This window comes from Balaenoptera musculus, chromosome 1, assembly GCF_009873245.2.
Source record: "Balaenoptera musculus isolate JJ_BM4_2016_0621 chromosome 1, mBalMus1.pri.v3, whole genome shotgun sequence".
Classification (NCBI taxonomy): Eukaryota; Metazoa; Chordata; class Mammalia; order Artiodactyla; family Balaenopteridae; genus Balaenoptera; species Balaenoptera musculus.
In genome coordinates, this window is record NC_045785.1 from 99,557,530 (window position 1) to 99,578,255 (window position 20,726).

Genomic DNA, 20,726 nt, shown 5'->3' on the forward strand with positions numbered 1-20,726 from the left:
CTTATTGAAGAGGCTGTCTTTTCTCCACTGTATATGCTTGCCTCCTTTATCAAAGATAAGGTGACCATATGTACGTGGGTTTATGTCTGGGCTTTCTATCCTGTTCCATTGATCTATATTTCTGTTTTTGTGCCAGTACCAAACTGTCTTGATTACTGTAGCTTTGTAATATAGTCTGAAGTCAGGGAGCCTGATTCCCCAGCTCCATTTTTCGTTCTCAAGATTGCTTTGGCTATTCGGGGTCTTTTGTGTTTCCATACAAATTGTGAAATTTTTTGTTCTAGTTCTGTGAAAAATGCCAGTGGTAGTTTGATAGGGATTGCATTGAATCTGTAGATTGCTTTGGGTAGTAGAGTCATTTTCACAATGTTGATTCTTCCAATCCAAGAACATGGTATATCTCTCCATCTATTTGTATCATCTTTAATTTCTTTCATCAGTGTCTTATAATTTTCTGCATACAGGTCTTTTGTCTCCTTAGGTAGGTTTATTCCTAGATATTTTATTCTTTTTGTTGCAATGGTAAATGGGAGTGTTTTCTTAATTTCACTTTCAGATTTTTCGTCATTAGTGTATAGAAATGCAAGAGATTTCTGTGCATTAATTTTGTATCCTGCTACTTTACCAAATTCATTGATTAGCTCTAGGAGTTTTCTGGTAGCATCTTTAGGATTCTCTATGTATAGTATCATGTCATCTGCAAACAGTGACAGCTTTACTTCTTCTTTTCCGATTTGGATTCCTTTTATTTCTTTTTCTTCTCTGATTGCTGTGGCTAACACTTCCAAAACTATGTTGAATAATAGTGGTGAGAGTGGGCAACCTTGTCTTGTTCCTGATCTTAGTGGAAATGGTTTCAGTTTTTCACCATTGAGGACAACGTTGGCTGTGGGTTTGTCATATACGGCCTTTATTATGTTGAGGAAAGTTCCCTCTATGCCTACTTTCTGCAGGGCTTTTATCATAAATGGGTGTTGAATTTTGTTGAAAGCTTTCTCTGCATCTATTGAGATGATCATATGGTTTTTCTCCTTCAATTTGTTAATATGGTGTATCACATTGATTGATTTGTGTACATTGAAGAATCCTTGCATTCCTGGGATAAAACCCACTTGATCGTGGTGTGTGATCCTTTTAATGTGCTGCTGGATTCTGTTTGCTAGTATTTTGTTGAGGATTTTTGCATCTATGTTCATCAGTGATATTGGCCTGTAGTTTTCTTTCTTTGTGACATCTTTGTCTGGTTTTGGTATCAGGGTGATGGTGGCCTCGTAGAATGAGTTTGGGAGTGTTCCTCCCTCTGCAATATTTTGGTAGAGTTTGAGAAGGATAGGTGTTAGCTCTTCTCTAAATGTTTGATAGAATTCACCTGTGAAGCCATCTGGTCCTGGGCTTTTGTTTGTTGGAAGGTTTTTAATCACAGTTTCAATTTCAGTGCTTGTGACTGGTGTGTTCATATTTTCTGTTTCTTCCTGGTTCAGTCTCGGCAGGTTGTGCATTTCTAAGAATCTGTCCATTTCTTCCAGGTTGTCCATTTTATTGGCATAGAGTTGCTTGTAGTAATCTCTCATGATCTTTTGTATTTCTGCAGTGTCAGTAGTTACTTCTCCTTTTTCATTTCTAATTCTGTTGATTTGAGTCTTCTCCCTTTTTCTCTTGATGAGTCTGGCTAATGGTTTATCAATTTTGGTTATCTTCTCGAAGAACCAGCTTTTAGTTTCATTGATTTTTGCTATTGTTTCCTTCATTTCTTTTTCATTTATTTCTGCTCTGATCTTTATGATTTCTTTCCTTCTGCTAGCTTTGGGGTTTTTTTGTTCTTCTTTCTCTAATTGCTTTAGGTGCAAGGTTAGGTTGTTTATTTGAGATGTTTCCTCTTTCTTGAGGTAGGCTTGTATTGCTATAAACTTCCCTCTTAGCACTGCTTTTGCTGCGTCCCATAGGTTTTGGGTCGTCGTGTCTCCATTGTCATTTGTTTCTAGGTATTTTTTGATTTCCCCTTTGATTTCTTCAGTGATCACTTCGTTATTACGTAGTGTATTGTGTAGCCTCCATGTGTTTGTATTTTTTACAGATCTTTTCCTGTAATTGATATCTAGTCTTATAGCGTTGTGGTCGGAAAAGATACTTGATACGATTTCAATTTTCTTAAATTTACCAAGGCTTGATTTGTGACCCAAGATATGATCTATCCTGGAGAATGTTCCATGAGCACTTGAGAAAAATGTGTATTCTGTTGTTTTTGGGTGGAATGTCCTATAAATATCAATTAAGTCCATCTTGTTTAATGTATCATTTAAAGCTTGTGTTTCCTTATTTATTTTCATTTTGGATGATCTGTCCATTGGTGAAAGTGGGGTGTTAAAGTCCCCTACTATGATTGTGTTGCTGTCGATTTCCCCTTTTATGGCTGTTAGTATTTGCCTTATGTATTGAGGTGCTCCTATGTTGGGTGCATAAATATTTACAATTGTTATACCTTCCTCTTGGATCGATCCCTTGATCATTATATAGTGTCCTTCTTTGTCTCTTGTAATAGTCTTTATTTTAAAGTCTATTTTGTCAGATATGAGAATTGCTACTCCAGCTTTCTTTTGATTTCCATTTGCATGGAATATCTTTTTCCATCCCCTCACTTTCAGTCTGTATGTGTTTCTAGGTCTGAAGTGGGTCTCTTGTAGACAGCATATATATGGGTCTTGTTTTTGTATCCATTCAGCCAGTCTGTGTCTTTTGGTGGGAGCATTTAATCCATTTACATCCAAGGTAATTATCGATATGTATGTTCCTATTCCCATTTTCTTAAATGTTTTGGGTTTGTTATTGTAGGTGTTTTCCTTCTCTTGTGTTTCTTGCCTAGAGAAGTTCTTTTAGCATTTGTTGTAAAGCTGGTTTGGTGGTGCTGAACTCTCTCAGCTTTTGCTTGTCTGTAAAGGTTTTAATTTCTCCATCAAATCTGAATGAGATCCTTGCTGGGTAGAGTAATCTTGGTTGTAGGTTTTTCTCCTTCATCACTTTAAGTATATCCTGCCACTCCCTTCTGGCTTGCAGAGTTTCTGCTGAAAGATCAGCTGTTAACCTTATGGGGATTCCCTTGTGTGTTATTTGTTGTTTTTCCCTTGCTGCTTTTAATATGTTTTCTTTATATTTAATTTTTGATAGTTTGATTAATATGTGTCTTGGCATGTTTCTCCTTGGATTTATCCTGTATGGGACTCTCTGTACTTCCAGGACTTGATTAACTATTTCCTTTCCCATATTAGGGAAGTTTTCAACTATAATCTCTTCAAATATTTTCTCAGTCCCTTTCTTTTTCTCTTCTTCTTCTGGGACCCCTATAATTCGAATGTTGGTGCATTTAATGTTGTCCCAGAGGTCTCTGAGACTGTCCTCAGTTCTTTTCATTCTTTTTTCTTTATCCTTCTCTGCAGTAGTTATTTCCACCATTTTATCTTCCAGGTCACTTATCCGTTCTTCTGCCTCAGTTATTCTGCTATTGATCCTGTCTAGAGTATTTTTAATTTCATTTATTGTGTTTTTCATCGTTGCTTGGTTCCTCTTTAGTTCTTCTACGTCCTTGTTAAATGTTTCTTGCATTTTGTCTATTCTATTTCCAAGATTTTGGATCATCCTTACTATCATTATTCTGAATTCTTTTTCAGGTAGACTACCTATTTCCTCTTCATTTGTTAGGTCTGGTGTGTTTTGACCCTGCTCCTTCATCTGCTGTGTGTTTTTCTGTCGTCTCATTTTGCTTATCTTACTGTGTTTGGGGTCTCCTTTTCACAGGCTGCAGGTTTGTAGTTCCCGTTGTTTTTGGTATCTGTCCCCAGTGGCTAAGGTTGGTTCAGTGGGTTGTGTAGGCTTCCTGGTGGAGGGAACTAGTGCCTGAGCTCTGGTGGATGAGGCTGGATCTTGTCTTTCTGGTGGGCACGTCCACGTCTGGTGGTGTATTTTGGGGTGTCTGTGGCCTTATTATGATTTTAGGCAGCCTCTCTGCTAATGGATGGGGCTGTGTTCCTGTCTTGCTAGTTGTTTGGCATAAGGTGTCCAGCACTGTAGCTTGCTGGTCGTTGAGTGAAGCTGGGTCTTGATGTTGAGATGGAGATCTCTGAGAGATTTTTGCCGTTTGGTATTACGTGGAGCTGGGAGGTCTCTTGTGGGCCAGTGTCCTGAAGTTGGCTCTCCCACCTCAGAGGCACGGCCCTGATGCCTGGCTGGAACACCAAGAGCCTTTCATGCACACAGCTTCCGCGTTGCCCCAGACCACCATGCCCGGGCACGGCCGCCTCCTCCGGCCTCACTAGCCCTGCTGCCGCCGCCGCCGCCGCCACACGGTGCCCTCGCCTGGGGCGGGGAGGAGGGCCGGGGAAGGAGTCGCACCGCCGCGCCGCAGTCCACGCTCGCCCCACACTCGCGGTGGCCCACATGTTCTTTATCCATTCGTCTGTCGATGGGCATTTAGGTTGCTTCCATGACCTGGCTATTGTAGATAGTGCTGCAGTGAACATTGGGGTGCATGTGTCTTTTTGAATTATGGTTTTCTCTGGGTATATGCCCAGTAGTGGGATTGCTGGATCATATGGTAATTCTATTTTTAGTTTTTTAAGGAACCTCCATACTGTTCTCCATAGTGGCTGTATCAATTTACATTCCTGCCAACAGTGCAGGAGGGTTCCCTTTTCTCCACACCCTCTCCAGCATGTGTTGTTTGTAGATTTTCTGATGATGCCCATTCTAACTGGTGTGAGGTGATATCTCATTTTAGTTTTGATTTGCATTTCTCTAATAATTAGTGATGTTGAGCAGCTTTTCATGTGCTTCTTGACCACCTGTATGTCTTCTTTGGAGAAATGTCTATTTAGGTCTTCAGCCCATTTTTGGATTGGGTTGTTTGTTTTTTTAATATTGAGCTACATGAGCTGTTTATGTATTTTGGAGATTAAGCCTTTGTCCGTTGATTCGTTTGCAAATATTTTCTCCCATTCTGAGAGTTGTCTTTTCGTCTTGTTTGTGGTTTCCTTTGCTGTGCAAAAGCTTTGAAGTTTCATTAGGTCCCATTTGTTTATTTTTGTTTTTATTTCCATTACTCTAGGAGGTGGATCAAAAAATTTCTTGCTGTGATTTATGTCAAAGAGTGTTCTGCCTGTGTTTTCCTCTAAGAGTTTTATAGTGTCTGGTCTTACATTTAGGTCTCTAATCCATTTTGAGTTTATTTTTGTGTATGGTGTTAGGGAGTGTTCTAATTTCATTCTTTTACATGTAGCTGTCCAGTTTTCCTAGCACCACTTATTGAAGAGACTGTCTTTTCTCCATTATATATCCTTGCCTCCATTGTCGTAGATTAGCTGACCATCGGTGCGTGGGTTTATCTCTGGGCTTTCTATCCTGTTCCATTGATCTATGTTTCTGTTTTTGTGCCAGTACCATATTGTCTTGATTACTGTAGCTTTGTAGTATAGTTTGAAGTCAGGGAGTCTGATTCCTCCAGCTCCGCTTTTTTCCTTCAAGACTGATTTGGCTATTCGGGGTCTTTTGTGTCTCCATACAAATTTTAAGATTTTTTGTTCTAGTTCTGTAAAAAATGCCATTGGTAGTTTGATAGAGATTGCACTGAATCTGTAGATTGCTTTGGGTAGTATAGTCATTTTCACAATATTGATTCTTCCAATCCAAGAACATGGTATATCTCCCCATCTGTTGGTATCATCTTTAATTTCTTTCATCAGTGTCTTATAGTTTTCTGCATACAGGTGTTTTGTCTCCCTAGGTAGGTTTATTCCTAGGTATTTTATTCTTTTTGTTGCAATGGTAAATGGGAGTGTTTCCTTAATTTCTCTTTCAGATTTTCCATCATTAGTATATAGGAATGCAAGAGATTTCTGTGTGTTAATTTTGTATCCTGCAACTTTACCAAATTCATTGATTAGCTCCAGTAGTTTTCTGGTGGCATCTTTAGGATTCTCTATGTATAGTGTCATGTCATCTGCAAACAGTGACGGTTTTACTTCTTCTTTTCCAATTTGTATTCCTTTTATTTCTTTTTCTTCTCTGATTGCCGTGGCTAGGACTTCCAAAACTATGCTGAATAAGAGTGGTGAGAGTGGACATCCTTGTCTTGTTCCTGATCTTAGAGGAAATGCTTTCAGTTTTTCACCATTGAGAATGCTGTTTGCTGTGGGTTTGTTGTATATGGCCTTTATTATGTTGAGGTAGGTTCCCTCTATGCCCACTTTCTGGAGAGTTTTTATCATAAATGGGTGTTGAATTTTGTCAAAAGCTTTTTCTGCATCTATTGAGATGATCATATGGTTTTCTTCTTCAATTTGTTAATATGGTGTATCACATTGACTGACATGCATATAGTGAAGAATTCTTGCATCCCTGAGGTAAATCCCACTTGATCATGGTGTATGATCCTTTTAATGTGTTGTTGGATTCTGTTTGCTAGTATTTTTGTTGAGGATTTTTGCGTCTATATTCATCAGTGATATTGGTCTGTAATTTTCTTTTTTTGTAGTATCTTTGTCTGGTTTTGGTATCAGGGTGATGGTGGCCTCATAGAATGAGTTTGGGAGTGTTCCTTCCTCTGCAATTTTTTGGAAGAGTTTGAGAAGGATGGGTGTTAGCTCTTCTCTAAATGTTTGATAGAATTCACTTGTGAAGCCATCTGGTCCTGGACTTTTGTTTGTTGGAAGGTTTTTAATCACAGTTTCAATTTCATTACTTGTGATTGGTCTGTTCATATTTTCTGTTTCTACTTGGGTCAGTCTTGGAAGGTTATACCTTTCTAAGAATTTGTCCATTTCTTCCAGGTTGTCCATTTCATTGGCATAGAGTTGCTTATAGTAGTCTCTTAGGATGCTTTGTGTTTCCGAGGTGTTTGTTGTAACTTCTCCTTTTTCATATTTAATTTTGTTGATTTGAGTCCTCTCCCTCTTTTTCTTGATGTGTCTGGCTAATGGTTTATCAATTTTGTTTATCTTCTCAGAGAACCAGCTTTTAGTTTTATTGACTTTGCTATTTTTTTGTTTCTATTTCATTTATTTCTGCTCTGAGCTTTATGATTTCTTTCCTTCTGCTAACTTTGGGTTTTGTTTGTTCTTCTTTCTCTAGTTCCTTTAGGTGTAAGTTTAGATTGTTTATTTGAGATTTTTCTTGTTTCTTAAGGTAGGCTTGTATAGCTGTAAACTTCCCTGTTAGAACTGCTTTTGCTGCATCCCATAGGTTTTTTTAAAAAATTATTTATTTATTTATATTTTTGGCTGCGTTGGGTCTTCGTTTCTGTGCGAGGGCTTTCTCTAGTTGCGGTGAGCGGGGGCCACTCTTCATCGCGGTGCGCGGGCCTCTCACTGTCGCAGCCTCTCTTGTTGCGGAGCACAGGCTCCAGACCCGCAGGCTCAGTAGTTGTGGCTCACGGGCCCAGTTGCTCCGTGGCATGTTGGGATCTTCCCAGACCAGGGCTCGAACCCGTGTTCCCTGCATTGGCAGGCAGATTCTCAACCACTGCGCCACCAGGGAAGCCCCATCCCATAGGTTTTGGATCGTCGTGTTTTCAGTGTCATTTGTCTCTAGGTATTTTTTGATTTCTTCTTTGATTTCTTCAGTGATCTCTTGGTAATTTAGTAACGTATTGTTTAGCCTCCATGTTTTTGTGTTTTTTACGTTTTTTTTTCCCTGTAATTGATTTCTAATCTCATATCGTTGTGGTCAGAAAAGATGCTTGATATGATTTCAATTTTCTTAAATTTACTGAGGCTTGATTTGTGACCCAAGATGTGATCTACCCTGGAGAATGTTCTGTGCTGACTTGAGAAGAAAGTGTAATCTGTTGTTCTTGGATGGAATGTCCTATAAATATCAATTAAATCTATCTGCTCTATTGTGTCATTTAAAGCTGCCGTTTCCTTATTAATTTTCTGTTTGGATGATCTGTCCATTGGTGTAAGTGAGGTGTTAAAGTCCCCCACTATTATTGTATTATTGTTGATTTCCTCTTTTATAGCTGTTAGCAGTTGCCTTATGTATTGAGGTGCTCCTATGTTGGGTGCATATATATTTATAATTGTTATATCTTCTTCTTGGATTGATCCCTTGACCATTATGTATTGTCCTTCCTTGTCTCTTGTAACATTCTTTATTTTTAAGTCTATTTTATGTGATATGAGTATTGCTACTACAGCTTTCTTTTGGTTTCCATTTGCATGGAATATCTTTTTCCATCCCCTCACTTTCAGTCTGTATGTTTCCCTAGGTCTGAAGTGGGTCTCTTGTAGACAGCATATATATGGGTCTTGTTTTTGTATCCATTCAGCAAGCTTGTGTCTTTTGGTTGGAGCATTTAATCCATTCACGTTTAAGGTAATTATCGATATGTATGTTCCTATGACCATTTTCTTAATTGTTTTGGGTTTGTTTTTGTAGGTCCTTTTCTTCTCTTGTGTTTCGTACTTAGAGAAGTTCCTTTAGCATTTGTTGTAAAGCTGGTTTGGTGGTGCTGAATTTTCTTAGCTTTTGCTTGTCTGTAAAGCTTTTGATTTCTCCATCAAATCTGAATGAGATCCTTGCTGGGTAGAGTAATCTTGGTTGTAGGTTCTTCCCTTTCATCATTTTAAGTATATCATGCCACTGCCTTCTGGCTTGTACAGTTTCTGCTGAGAAATCAGCTGTTAACCTTATGGGAGTTCCCTTGTATGTTATTTGTCATTTTTCCCTTGCTGCTTTCAATAATTCTTCTTTGTCTTTAATTTTTTTCAGTTTGATTATTATGTGTCTCGGCGTGTTTCTCCTTGGGTTTATCCTGTATGGGACTCTCTGCGCTTCCTGGACTTGGGTGGCCATTTCCTTTCCCATGTTAGGGAAGTTTTCGACTATAATCTCTTCAAATATTTTCTCGGGTCCTTTCTCTCTCTCTTCTCCTTCTGGGACCCCTATATTGCGAATATGGCTGCGTTTAATGTTATCCCAGAGGTCTCTTAGGCTGTCTTCATTTCTTTTCATTCTTTTTCCTTTATTCTGTTCCGCAGCAGTGAAATCCACCATTCTGTCTTCCAGGTCACTTATCCGTTCTTCTGCCTCAGTTATTCTGCTATTGATTCCTTCTAGTGTAGTTTTCATTTCAGTTATTGTATTGTTCATCTTTGTTTGTTTGTTCTTTAATTCTTCTAGGTCTTTGTTAAACATTTCTTTCATCTTCTGCATCTTTGCCTCCATTCTTTTTCCGAGGTCCTGGATCATCTTTACTATCATTATTCTGAATTCTTTTTCTGGAAGGTTGCCTATCTCCACTTCATTTAGTTGTTTTTCTGGGGTTTTATCTTGTTTCTTGATCTGGTACATAGCCCTCTGCCTTTTCATCTTGTCTGTCTTTCCGTGAATGTGGTTTTTGTTCCACAGGCTGCAGGATTGTAGTTCTTCTTGATTCTGCTGTCTGCCCTCTGGTGGATGCGTCTATCTAAGAGGCTTGTGCAAGTTTCCTGATGGGAGGGACTGATGGTGGGTAGAGCTGGCTGTTGCTCTGGTGGGCAGAGCTCAGTAAAACTTTAATCCGCTTGAGTGTTGAGGGGCTGGGTTCCCTCCCTGTTGGTTGTTTGGCCTGAGGTGACCCAACACTGGAACTTGCAGGCTTTTTGGTGGGGCTAATGGTGGACTCTGGGAGGGGTCACACCAAGGAGTGCTTCCCAGAACTTCTGCTGCTAGTGTCCTTATCCCTTGGTGAGCCACAGCTGCCCCCCGCCTCTGCAGGAGACCCTCCAACACTAGCAGGTAGGTCTGGTTCAGTCTCCCTGGAGTCACTGCTCCTTCCCCTGCGTCCCGATGCGCACAGTACTTTGTGTGTGCCCTCCAAGAGTGGAGTCTCTGTTTCCCTCAGTCCTGTCAAGAGTCCTGCAGTTAAATCCTGCTAGCCCTCAAAGTCTGATTCTCTAGGAATTCCTCCTCCTGTTGCTGGACCCCCAGGTTTGGAAGCCTGACGTGGGGCTCAGAACCTTCACTCCAGTGGGTGGACTTCTGTGGTATAAGTGTTCTCCAGTTTGTGAGTCACCCACCCAGCAGTTATGGGATTTGATTTTATTGTGATTGCGCCCCTCCTACTGTCTCACTGTGGCTTCTCCTTTGTCTTTGGATGTGGAGTATCTTTTTTGGTGTGTTCCAGTGTCTTCCTGTCGATGATTGTTCAACAGTTAGTTGTGATTCTGGTGTTCTCACAAGAGGGAGTGAGAGCATGTCCTTGTACTCTGCCATCTTGGTTCAGGCTCTAAAGTCTTAACAGAGGAGAAAATCTTCTGACAGAAAGGAGTAACACATCCTTAAACACGGGATTGGAGAACACAGCAGAGGCTCCCAAACCAAAGTATTGTTATGGGAAGGAGATGCTCTAGAAACTTTTTTCAGGTGTCTTTTATCCTTTTCAGGCATGAGCACCCTTCAGACCATATCCAGGGGAGGTTGTATCTCCTGCTGACAGGTAGACATTCACCAAAGTTTAAAGGACATTGATGATTCTCAGCTTATATTGGAGAACATCAGAGAGATATAAAATAGTTAAGTGAACCTGACTTCTCAACACTACTTTTCCCAGCTCCACTCTTCCCATAGGGAGTGACAGAACACAGGGAAGTGAATTAAGGGGTAGAATTGGGTTTGACTCCCAGTTCCTCTTTCCAGCCATGTGGTCACCAACAAGTTACTTAAAATCTGAGCTTTAATTTCCTCATTTTAAAAATAAAGAAACAATATTTTATAAAGCATTTCTCTCATGATTCTTAAATATTCTTTCCACAAATCTGTGTAGTACTTTAAGTACTATACACATGGAAGCTCTATTCCATTATTTTGGCTTTCCATGGAAAGGGGGGTATTTCTAGCTTTTTTTTTTTTTTTTTTCTTTTTGGCCATACTGTGCGGCTTGTGAGATCTTAGTTCCCCGGCCAGGATGGCCTCTAGGCACGCAGGCTTCATTAGTTGTGGCACGCGGGCTCAGTAGTTGTGGCACATGAGCTCTAGAGCACAGGCTCAGTAGTTGTGGCACATGGGCTTAGTTGCTCCGCAGCATGTGGGATCTTCCCGGACCAGGGCTCGAACCCGTGTCCCCTGCATTGTCAGGCAGATTCTTAACCACTGCGCCACCAGTGGGAAGTCCCCCTCTAGCTTTTTAAAGAATACTTAAAAGCCTCTACTTTTTGACATTTGTAGGAAATAACACTGCTTTCTGGATTAAATTTAATTACTTCCTGTTCTTTTCCAGTTCTAACATTCTGTTGCTTGAACATGAATAAGTAACTCTCTATTTCTCACTTTCCTCTTTTTTTATCATTCAGTTTTCAAAGCACATAATTGTCCAGGGAGCTCATTATTAAACTTTTACTTCTGCCAAACACACACTTGTCAGGCAGGACTCTTGACCGTCAGAGGCTTTCTCTAGGGGTCCTTTTAGCAATTAGTGTTGCTTAACCTCTTGACTTAACGAAAGTTATGTGGGCTTTTGTGAAATAAAATCATCAAAACTCCTTGTTCTCTGCTTTAGTTTGCTTAAGCCAAACATGTGTCTTGTAGCACAGTGCCAGCCTTATCTTGGCTCCCTTGATTTGAGCATGATGTTATCCAGGCTGGACAAAGGTGGCTTAATGTACTACTCAAGAGCATGGGTGCTGGAGCCAGAGGACCTGAGTTTAAATTGCAGCTCTTCACTCAGGCAGTATGTCTTTGGGCAAGTTACCTGACCTCTCTGTGTTGTAGTTACTCTGTAATATAGGGATAATAATAATACTTCCTTCTTAGGGATGTTATAAGGATTAAATTAGTTAGTTCACAGAAAGACCTTGAAACTTCATCCTGTTTATAATGCAAGTTTTGAACAAATGCCAGATATGATGACAGCTGTAGGAGAAAACTGATAGTTGGCAAAACTGATTCCTTAACTGAAGGATGTTTGGGTTCTTTCCCATGTTGTCACTAGGTGGCGCTGGCACCCGGGTTATCTGCTCAGATTGTTATGACAATGCCAACATCTACTCCCGGACCCGAGAATACTGTCCGTACACCTATATTGCTGAAGAGGATGTTCTAGATCAGACACTGTCCAGCCTTATGGTCCAGATGCCCAAAGAGACTTATTTGGCACATCTTCCCCAAGATGCCACCACCCTGGAGAGCCTGGTATCATCAGCAGATAGAGAGATGTCTGCCTTTCCCACCAACCATGAGAGGATAAATGAGAAGAAACTTTCCTCCACACAGAAGAGCAGTGGTAAAGGGCACAGTGTTTTTTGTTATTTTGGTTTGTTTTCACTTTCACCTACTTAATTTTCCCTTCTGTCATATAGGTAGCACTCTCATTTGACAGAAGCAAACAAGTTGGTATAATGGAGTAATTAGCTACCATTAACTGGTATAAACTAGAGCCAGAGATTTTTAGAGATTAGATTTAGAAAGAAGTCTGGATCTGTAGGATGAAAACAGCTTTTGTGGGAGTAACAAGATCTTACTTCTAAAGATTCAGAAGCCATGTAGAAAAAGTTTCTATAAAGAAGTTTCATACAGGCATTACTTCTTTCTTCCATGTTTATTTAAATAATGAAGACTTGAAATGCTAAGGATATAATGATTTGGGCATAATTTGATGAAGATTTTCACTGAGAAGATTTAAAAATGTTTTACTTGGTTGCTGTTCTATCAGGTAAGTGTTGGATGTCAGTATCACCTGGCAGGTATTTGCTTTCATCTGTGAAGTATTACAGTCAGCGCCATAAGCGGGAAAGCAGTTTGGGGATAGTAGTCCAGGAAAAGAAACACATGTTATATTGTGCCGACGAGGCATTTGAAACAACCCAGTCAATAAAGCAAAGCAAAACAAAACAAAACAGTTTCTAGACCATGAAGGGCACTACTGAGCATGTCTTCCTGTCCATCCAGGCTTTTTATCCACTGTCACCCTCCTGTCAGCCTGAAATGAAAGAGCACTGGAAATAGGGTGGGGCTTTGCACCGCAGGTTTACAGTGGAAGACATTGTATAGTGGTGCTTCCAGGGATGGTTCTGGCTGGAGTGAATGAAATGACATGGACTTTTAAGATGTGCTCTGTTGTTCTTAGTTAAGAGACCACCTCTAAAGTTTTCTAAAGAGGGTATAGGTCAGAGAAAAATATCCTGTTATTGAAGTTAGTCTCTTGTCTTTAAAATTCTGCGTCCATGAAAGAAAGGCGCCAACACTAAATCCATTTCTCTGTGTCCTAGAAGAGATATACACACACAAAATAACTTTAAGTAGAACTAAAAATGCAGTATCTTTCCCCAACTTTAGGGATGTCTTAATTGTTAATCTGGTCTGTAAGTGAGGAAATGAGCAAATGAGAGTGCTTTGGTGCATTGCTTGTTCCTTAGCTAGGGTGCTCTAGCTCCTTGCTACTCAAAGAGTGGTCTATCAGCATCAGCATTACCTAGGAGCTTGTTAGAAATGCAGAGCATGGGTCCCATCCCAGACCTAGTGAACCAGAGTCTATATTTTAACACAGTCTCCAGGTTATTTGTATGCATATTAAAGCTTGAGAAACCCTGCTCTAGCTTACTTTGCACATGGAGTTTATTTTTATTTCTGAGTGTTTGTTTCTAGAATGTTTGGCTAGCTTTTTCCAAAATACATCCCCATGAAGTTAATATAACTTTCAGTAAATGTTCTCTGGGGAAAGAGCCCACCACTGCAGTAAATAATAATGATAAATGCATATTTTTGAAACCAAAGTACAGATAACCTGATTTAAAATACCAGCTTTTGGTTATTATTTTGTTGTTAGAGTTATTGGCTTGCTAGGAGCTGGAGGGGAATGGTTGTTTATTTTTAAAATGATTTTTTAAAAATAAATTTATTTATTGTATCTATTTTATTTTTGGCTGTGTTGGGTCTTTGTTGCTGCTCACAGGCTTTCTCTGGTTGCGGTGAGTGGGGGCTACTCTTGGTTGTGGTGCACCGGCTTCTCATTGCAGTGGCTTCTCTCGTTGCGGAGCACAGGCTCTAGGCACACGGGCTTTGGTAGTTGTGGCACGTGGGCTCAGTAGTTATGGCTCGTGGGCTCTAGAGCGCAGGCTCAGTAGTTGTGGTGCACGGGCTTAGTTGCTCCGTGGCATGTGGGATCTTCCTGGACCAGGGCTCAAACATTGCATTGGCAGGCAGATTCTTAACCACTGCGCCACCAGGGAAGCCCAAACTGATTTTTTTAAGATAGGCATTTAATTGTTATTTAAAGATACAATGACTGCACTGAATCAATAATTTTTACCTGTGTATTGTGCAACTTTCATTACTATATGGATACTAATTCTCTTTTAGTCTGTTTCCATGTGTCTAAAGAGTTTTAAGTTTTATAGCAGTAGAAACACCAGTAATAGGTGAAAGTAGATGACACATAGCATGGTTTCAGTAATTAATTGGTAAAGTTGTTGAGTAGAAGGGTTTGAAAGACCATGGTTCCAGTTTTTGTTTTGTTTTGGTTTTTTTGTTTTTGCTAAGAAAATGGCAAGTATACATTTTATCTTAATGTCCTTATTCAGGAATATTGGGTTATTTCTTATTATTTCTTTGAAGACTTGGGTAGAAGAAAATTAAGTTTTAGAAAATTAATTTTAAACTTCCATTCACCACTGATAATTATTACTGTCTCTCGTTCTCAGAACCCTTGCAGCGGCCTCTGTGGAACATAAGCAAAGACCCAGGTATGCCTCGTCCTCCTTTATCACAGCAGTCAGTCTTTGAGTCACCACAACTCCATCAAAACGAGGGCCTGGCAGAGAGTGATCCAGACTGTTCCACTTCCCCCATGCCCTGTCACAGGTTACATGACCACACTTTTGATTTTAGTAGGACTCGGAACATTCAAGATGGCAGTGAGGGCACATGAAACTCACTCCAGAATGAAATCTGGGCAGACTCAAATTAGTTGATTTTGTATTTACTACCTCAGAGTTTGGAAGAAACCCCAAAGTCAGCATTTGCTTTGCTCTTTGTCTACAGTTACATCTGACCACATCAAGGGGGGCCAGACATTTGGGCTTATACTTGACGAAGAAAAGGTAATGGCTGACAGAAATGGGTACATCTAATAGAAAATGTGCAACACAGGCGGAGGAAGATAGAGGACAGAGTGCTGTCTTATGGTTCTACTGGGATGTGCCCAGGTGCGCATTGCCTGTTAGGGAGAGTCTCATTGCTGCTTAACACCCTGGATTGTCTCAACCTACAGAATGATCCTGAGTAAACAACGCTGTTCTATTTTGCCTTCCAAGGAACAAAAATAACTTTGGAGCCCCCCGGGAAGTGTGCCTGGGATTCTGCAGTGGTTTTAATCCTATAGTTGAGAGTGGGGCTTTGATATTCAAGGTCTTCGACAAGAATCCCAGACTTGACCAACTATTACCAGGTTGAGGGTTTTGTATTCTTGTGAATCTCTCTCTTTCTCTCTCTCTCTCTTTTTTTTTTTTTTGGTCCCTATCGCCCAGGGATCTCACTGTATATATATGTGCATTTATAAATAATTTTTGTATTCATTGGTCATATGTGTTGCAATGTAAATATTTTTGATATGCCAAAATTATATATAATATTCAGTTATAATATTGACAGCAGCTTCTCATACCACAGATTTTGTACAACTTGGTTTAGTGAATCCAAAGACTTTGTTTAAAGTTTTAAATACGTATTTGTTAAGAAGTATAAGTATAGAAGCAGGGTACCTAGTGATTGCGTACACACAAACACGATCTTGGTGTAATTAACCACTTTCTTTATGCCTAAAGATTTGTACAGCTAATCATTTGTCATCTGTTTACAAGTGCCAGGTAATATAATCTTTCAAGCATAAAAAGGCTTTTTCAAAAGACTATCAGTTTTGTCATTGTCATATGCACATAGATGAAGGAAAACTTGTTTGGGGAATAGCTTCTTTCAGCAAAGTACTTAGTTGATGAGGAAACCAAAGATTGCTTTTTTTTCTGTGTGTGTGTTTGTTTTTTAAAATAATATCTCTTCTACCAATGCACAGTATGTCTTAAGAAGGGAAGACTGCTTTTGGGAGTAGAAGAACGTGCAGAAATTCTTATACTGTAAAGCTTTAGAGTGGTCCTTGTTTTGTACAAGTGATTATTTAAGCCAAAAAGTTTTCTTGAATTTCTGATAGCAAAAAGTTTTATGTAAACAAAAGACTTAGTGCTCTAATAAAGTGTAATGGACTAAAGCTCTTCTTTCTTTCTGCTTTCAGAAAAAAAGAAAGGCTGTCAGATTCTGTCCTCTAAATTTAGTGAGGACTAGTTACATACTAGATGACTTCAACCACTTAAATGAAAATAATCTATTTCTAAGTCATTGTGCATTTCAAGGATTTTAAACTCACATAATTTCTCAGCTCTTTGCCAGGAAGTTTAGCTGAATTTCATACTGTTTTTCAATCCTAAATTTTTCTCCCATAGGCAGCAGCACTTTTCTAGCTGTTTTATGCCACCATGCCTTTGTCTTTTTCCTTTTTAAATTGTCAGCCTCTCTTCATTTTCACTTTGAACTCCTTAAGTATCACTATTTTCTTCTCCCTTCAATGTCTGATCCATCTTCTTACTTACTAGGTTGCAGTATAATTTGTACTGGACTGACTTAGAATCATGAAACCTGATTTAGTTCCTAGCTCTGCTGCTTACTAGTTGTGTAATCAAGGGCAAGTCCCTTTACATCTCAGCCTGACTTTCTCATTTATGAAATGAGGGCATTTTACTAGATGCTTTAAAGCTCTTTCCTGCTGTAACATTCTATGAATCTGTGATCCCTCCTGGAATCAAGGAGGATTATCTACTCTAATAAAAAGCTGCTTTCATGAAATATTTTTTAGAGTAGAACAGGAGTGATGCTGCTTACTCTGACTTGAGCCAGATTTATTTCCTGTCTAGCAGGAGTAATGCTATAAGAAATCCTCATGAGGAGAAGAAATATTCAGCTTCTAAAACAGTGTCAGTAAACATAAAGAATCTTGAGTAGATTGAGAACCACCCTTTGCCCTCCAGAACACCAGGTCTGAATGCTAGTGTTACAGCACACCAGAGTATCAGAATCAGTTGAGAGGTGTGCCACAACTAATTTGTAACTAGTTTGTGACTCACTTACCTTTCTAAGGTATTCAAGGTCATCTCTCTAATTATAGACATCTCTTATAATTATATACTCTTACATTCGGATAGACTTTCTTTAGGGAAAAAAGTGGAGTTAGAACAAGGCTGCAAGTGAGCATCAGCTGTTACATGTGAGAGGACAAAAAACAGGCTGCAAACCAGTGCTCTAGAAAACTTAAAATACGTGATTGCTGCCTCTGCTTTAGCCAGTGGTGTCAGGCCGGTCTCCTGAATAGCCAGGTTCTCTGTCAACTCAAATGGTTGAGATGTCCTCCCAGGTATTGCTAGCTTTCCTAAATAACTAAAAAACTTGCCTAAAAAACTAGTCAGGAATTTGTTTAAATGTGAATAGCCTACCCTGGTCTTAAAAAAATAGTAAATTTAATAAATTCTAATCTTAGGAGATGGAATTCCTGAAATTTTTCAGTATTGCATATGTAGAGCATATAGCAAATGCTCTACTATAAACTGGATTAGTGGCTCATCCGTGTTTCTTCCCATCAGTGTAATGTCTGCCTGCCACCAATTTAATCAAAAATGTTGCAAAAACAAGGCAAACTAAATTACTGAGAGAAATATTGTCCCAATTACCACTTCATATCAGTAGGGATACATAAATTCTCTTAATTTGTTTGTGCCCCTCTTAGACTGATTCTGTAAGTATACCTGGAAGAAGAAATAACATTGTGGTTGTACTCCAAGTCTTCCTGCCACAGAGTCTATGCCTGACCCGTTGGCTGTCTGTCACTCAGTAACCTCTAAAGTGCTTTCCCTAGATGTAAGTTAATCTGTAGGATAGGAAATACCAGAAACCCAGCCCAGTGTGCCATTCCCTCTAATGTGCCATCTTAGAATGCTTTAAATGTGTATTTTCTCTGTAAGGTAACTTTCGTGTTTAAAAACAGTTGCCTTCACATTGCCCATTGGCAGGTTGTAAAAGAAGAAACATTAAGATGTTAAGCAACTTAGACTCTATTATCCATTTTCCTAAGAAAAGGGAGACATGATAAAAGTCTTTAGTTACTTAAAGGGTTGTCATATGAAACAAAGATTAGATTCACTCTTTTTATTCCAGCAGACAGGGGTCATATCAGCGGGGAAGAAGTTACAGGGAGATGCAGTACATGCTTGCCAATAATTCTATATAAGCTAACACTCTAACAATTAGATTTGTCTGACAATTGGAATAATCAGCCTTTCATGGAAAAAGTGTATACAGAAGCTAAATAATCATCTGTTAATAACATTGAAGAAATTTCTGTGTTGAAATCAAATATGGGCAAGATGACTTTTAGCTCTCTTTCAGTTTTATCATTGGAAATCTTCAGAAGCAAGACAGGCTTAAAACTTTGTCTTTCAGAATTCTTTATATACAGTAAGTGTGGAACACTTAAAAAGTTTTTTTTTTTTTAACTGAAAGATTATGTTCTTTGATTGACAAAAGGAGCCTGTTTTGTGTTAATGGCTGAAAACATGAAACTCTGGGCTTATTCTTCTGAGAAAATCTATAAGGTTCCTAACCCAAATGGTATGACCATAATAAAAACTTTTAAAGCCTATAATGTATTATAACCTTCCCTTTTACTCTTTAATTTTTATTCCTGTTTCTTTGTATCAGTGGGACTCCATTTGGAATGGGGTTAGAATTGTGATGTTCAAGTTTATACCCAGTATTTTACCCGAGTGTGTTATGGCATCTGCTTATCATTTTAATATCCACAGAAATGCCAAAAGGGTAATGGAGTATCAGAGGTAAATTGGCTGTCATTTTATGCTACAGCCTCCATTTCTTACTTTGCTTCTTGATGCAGATTACCGAAGTAATTGTGAAACAGTTGGACCTTAGAAAGTTGAGCTAAGATTTTTAGGCAACCTGTAAGTAATGTTTCATTTTTCTCTTACGTGGTCTCTTTCCCAGTTCACTGTGGCAGATGTTTTTCCTTCTTGCTTCTTCTAATTTAAAACTTTTTTGTTTGGAGTACAATCTAAGCCAACATCAGTTAGCCTTAATTTTCTTCCTTCCTTCCCCCCTTCCTCCCTTCCTCCCTTCCTCCTCGTTTGTTGACAAAAATAACATGTTCTGAATTGAGATATGGTACAAACTTCTCTTAACAAAACAACACCTGAAAGCCCACGAATCATCTGGAGGTTTTGTGGGTAGTAAGGGGTAGGGGTGTGTGTGTGTGCGTGCATGCTTGGGTGAGGAGTAATATTTGGACCTGCTCCTTCAAGGTTGTGTGTTGAGTGTTTCTTAGCAATCCTAATATCTCCACCAATAGGTGGGGTGAAGGTGAATAAAAAGCTTGATTTGAGCCTGTTTTCAAATGTAAGGAGTAGACTGATCTTTTGTCAACTCTGTCTTTAAAGAGAAATTGATCATCAAGGGGTCAAGTGCTCTTGGAATATCTTTTGGCTACTTAAAGTGGCCTCTTGATCCATTGAGAGACTACTTCTACCCTCTACTTTCCCCCTGTTCTCCCTTTTTACCCCTATCAGAGGATGTCAGTCTGAGCAGCCCTGGTACTAGATGTACCTATAGGGAGTTATAAGCCAAGTTGTTGTGTTCATTGTGGCCATTTCCTAGTGTCTATTTATATTTTCTCACACATGAGAATGTATATTTTATAAAGCATGTGTTTGTCTACTTGTTTGTCTACTGTAATATGTCTTCAATAAAGCTAAAATACATTATTTTCTGGTCTTCTCTTGCCTAAAGGACAGGAATGAAATGGTTCATTTTTAAGTTTGTGATCCTTTTGAGAGGGTCTCCAAATAGCTGTGCAAGTTAAAATGGGAAAGAGTTGCCCTTCTCTAGTCCCTGCCGTGTTTAAGAGTCACACACACAGCCTCGAGCCTGCCACTGGTGCACCCCGCACTGTGAGCTGCTCCAGGCAGGCACTGTGCACTCTCTTCTTTCTCCTTTGTGCTGCCCACCAGGGTGCTGTACACTTGGCAGGATGAAAACAAACACACCTAACGGTTTGTTAGAAAACGAGTGCTTTCTGCACCGAGGAGAATTTGAAGGCAGTGTTTCTAATCTGGTAAATCTTTAACAAGATATTTGAACAATGTCAGTATTCTGGTCAGCTTCCTCACTGTACCGTGTTAGGGGCTATTTCCGTTGAGTCTGTCAACTCTTTGAAGGCTGAACTGACAATACTGATCCCATCGTCACCTGTGCGGCACTTTATTCTTTATGAGGCACATCCCACAGACATTATTTTATTTGACTCTCACAGCATTCTTAAGATGTAGATTGGGCAGAGGATTTTAATCTCCACTTTTTGTAGTTAACAAAAGTGGCTCAGTTAGATTATCACCTACACAATGTCAAAAAGCTTTTAAAGCCCAAATTTGAATGCAGAATTTCTGACTCATATTCAGGATTTTTCCCACTGTGATACCTTCCAGTTCTGAACAGAGTATTATGTCTCCAATCTTTATAAACATTGGAATAAAAGCCTCTGGACATTGATCACTTTCAATATGGTGAAAGTCTGGACTGGAATGTATACTGGAAGTTGATTTTTACTTTATTCCTGACTATCATTTTCTTATTAGGTGGAATGAAGAAAAATGCCATGG

The 20,726-nt window shown here is 39.3% G+C and overlaps 1 protein-coding gene across 4 annotated transcripts in view; it reads left to right on the forward strand.

The window, feature by feature from the left end:
• The window catches only part of LRIG2 (leucine rich repeats and immunoglobulin like domains 2), a 75,093-nt gene extending 55,260 nt beyond the window's left edge, over positions 1-19,833 (forward strand). For all 4 annotated transcript variants that reach the window (XM_036867398.1, XM_036867418.1, XM_036867408.1 and 1 more), the window contains 2 exons: positions 11,957-12,247; positions 14,664-19,833. In XM_036867398.1, the coding sequence (XP_036723293.1) occupies positions 11,957-12,247; positions 14,664-14,890 (518 nt within the window). In that variant the 3' untranslated portion in view covers positions 14,891-19,833. The remainder of the gene's footprint in view (positions 1-11,956; positions 12,248-14,663) is intronic.
• The last annotated feature ends 893 nt before the right edge of the window (positions 19,834-20,726 follow it).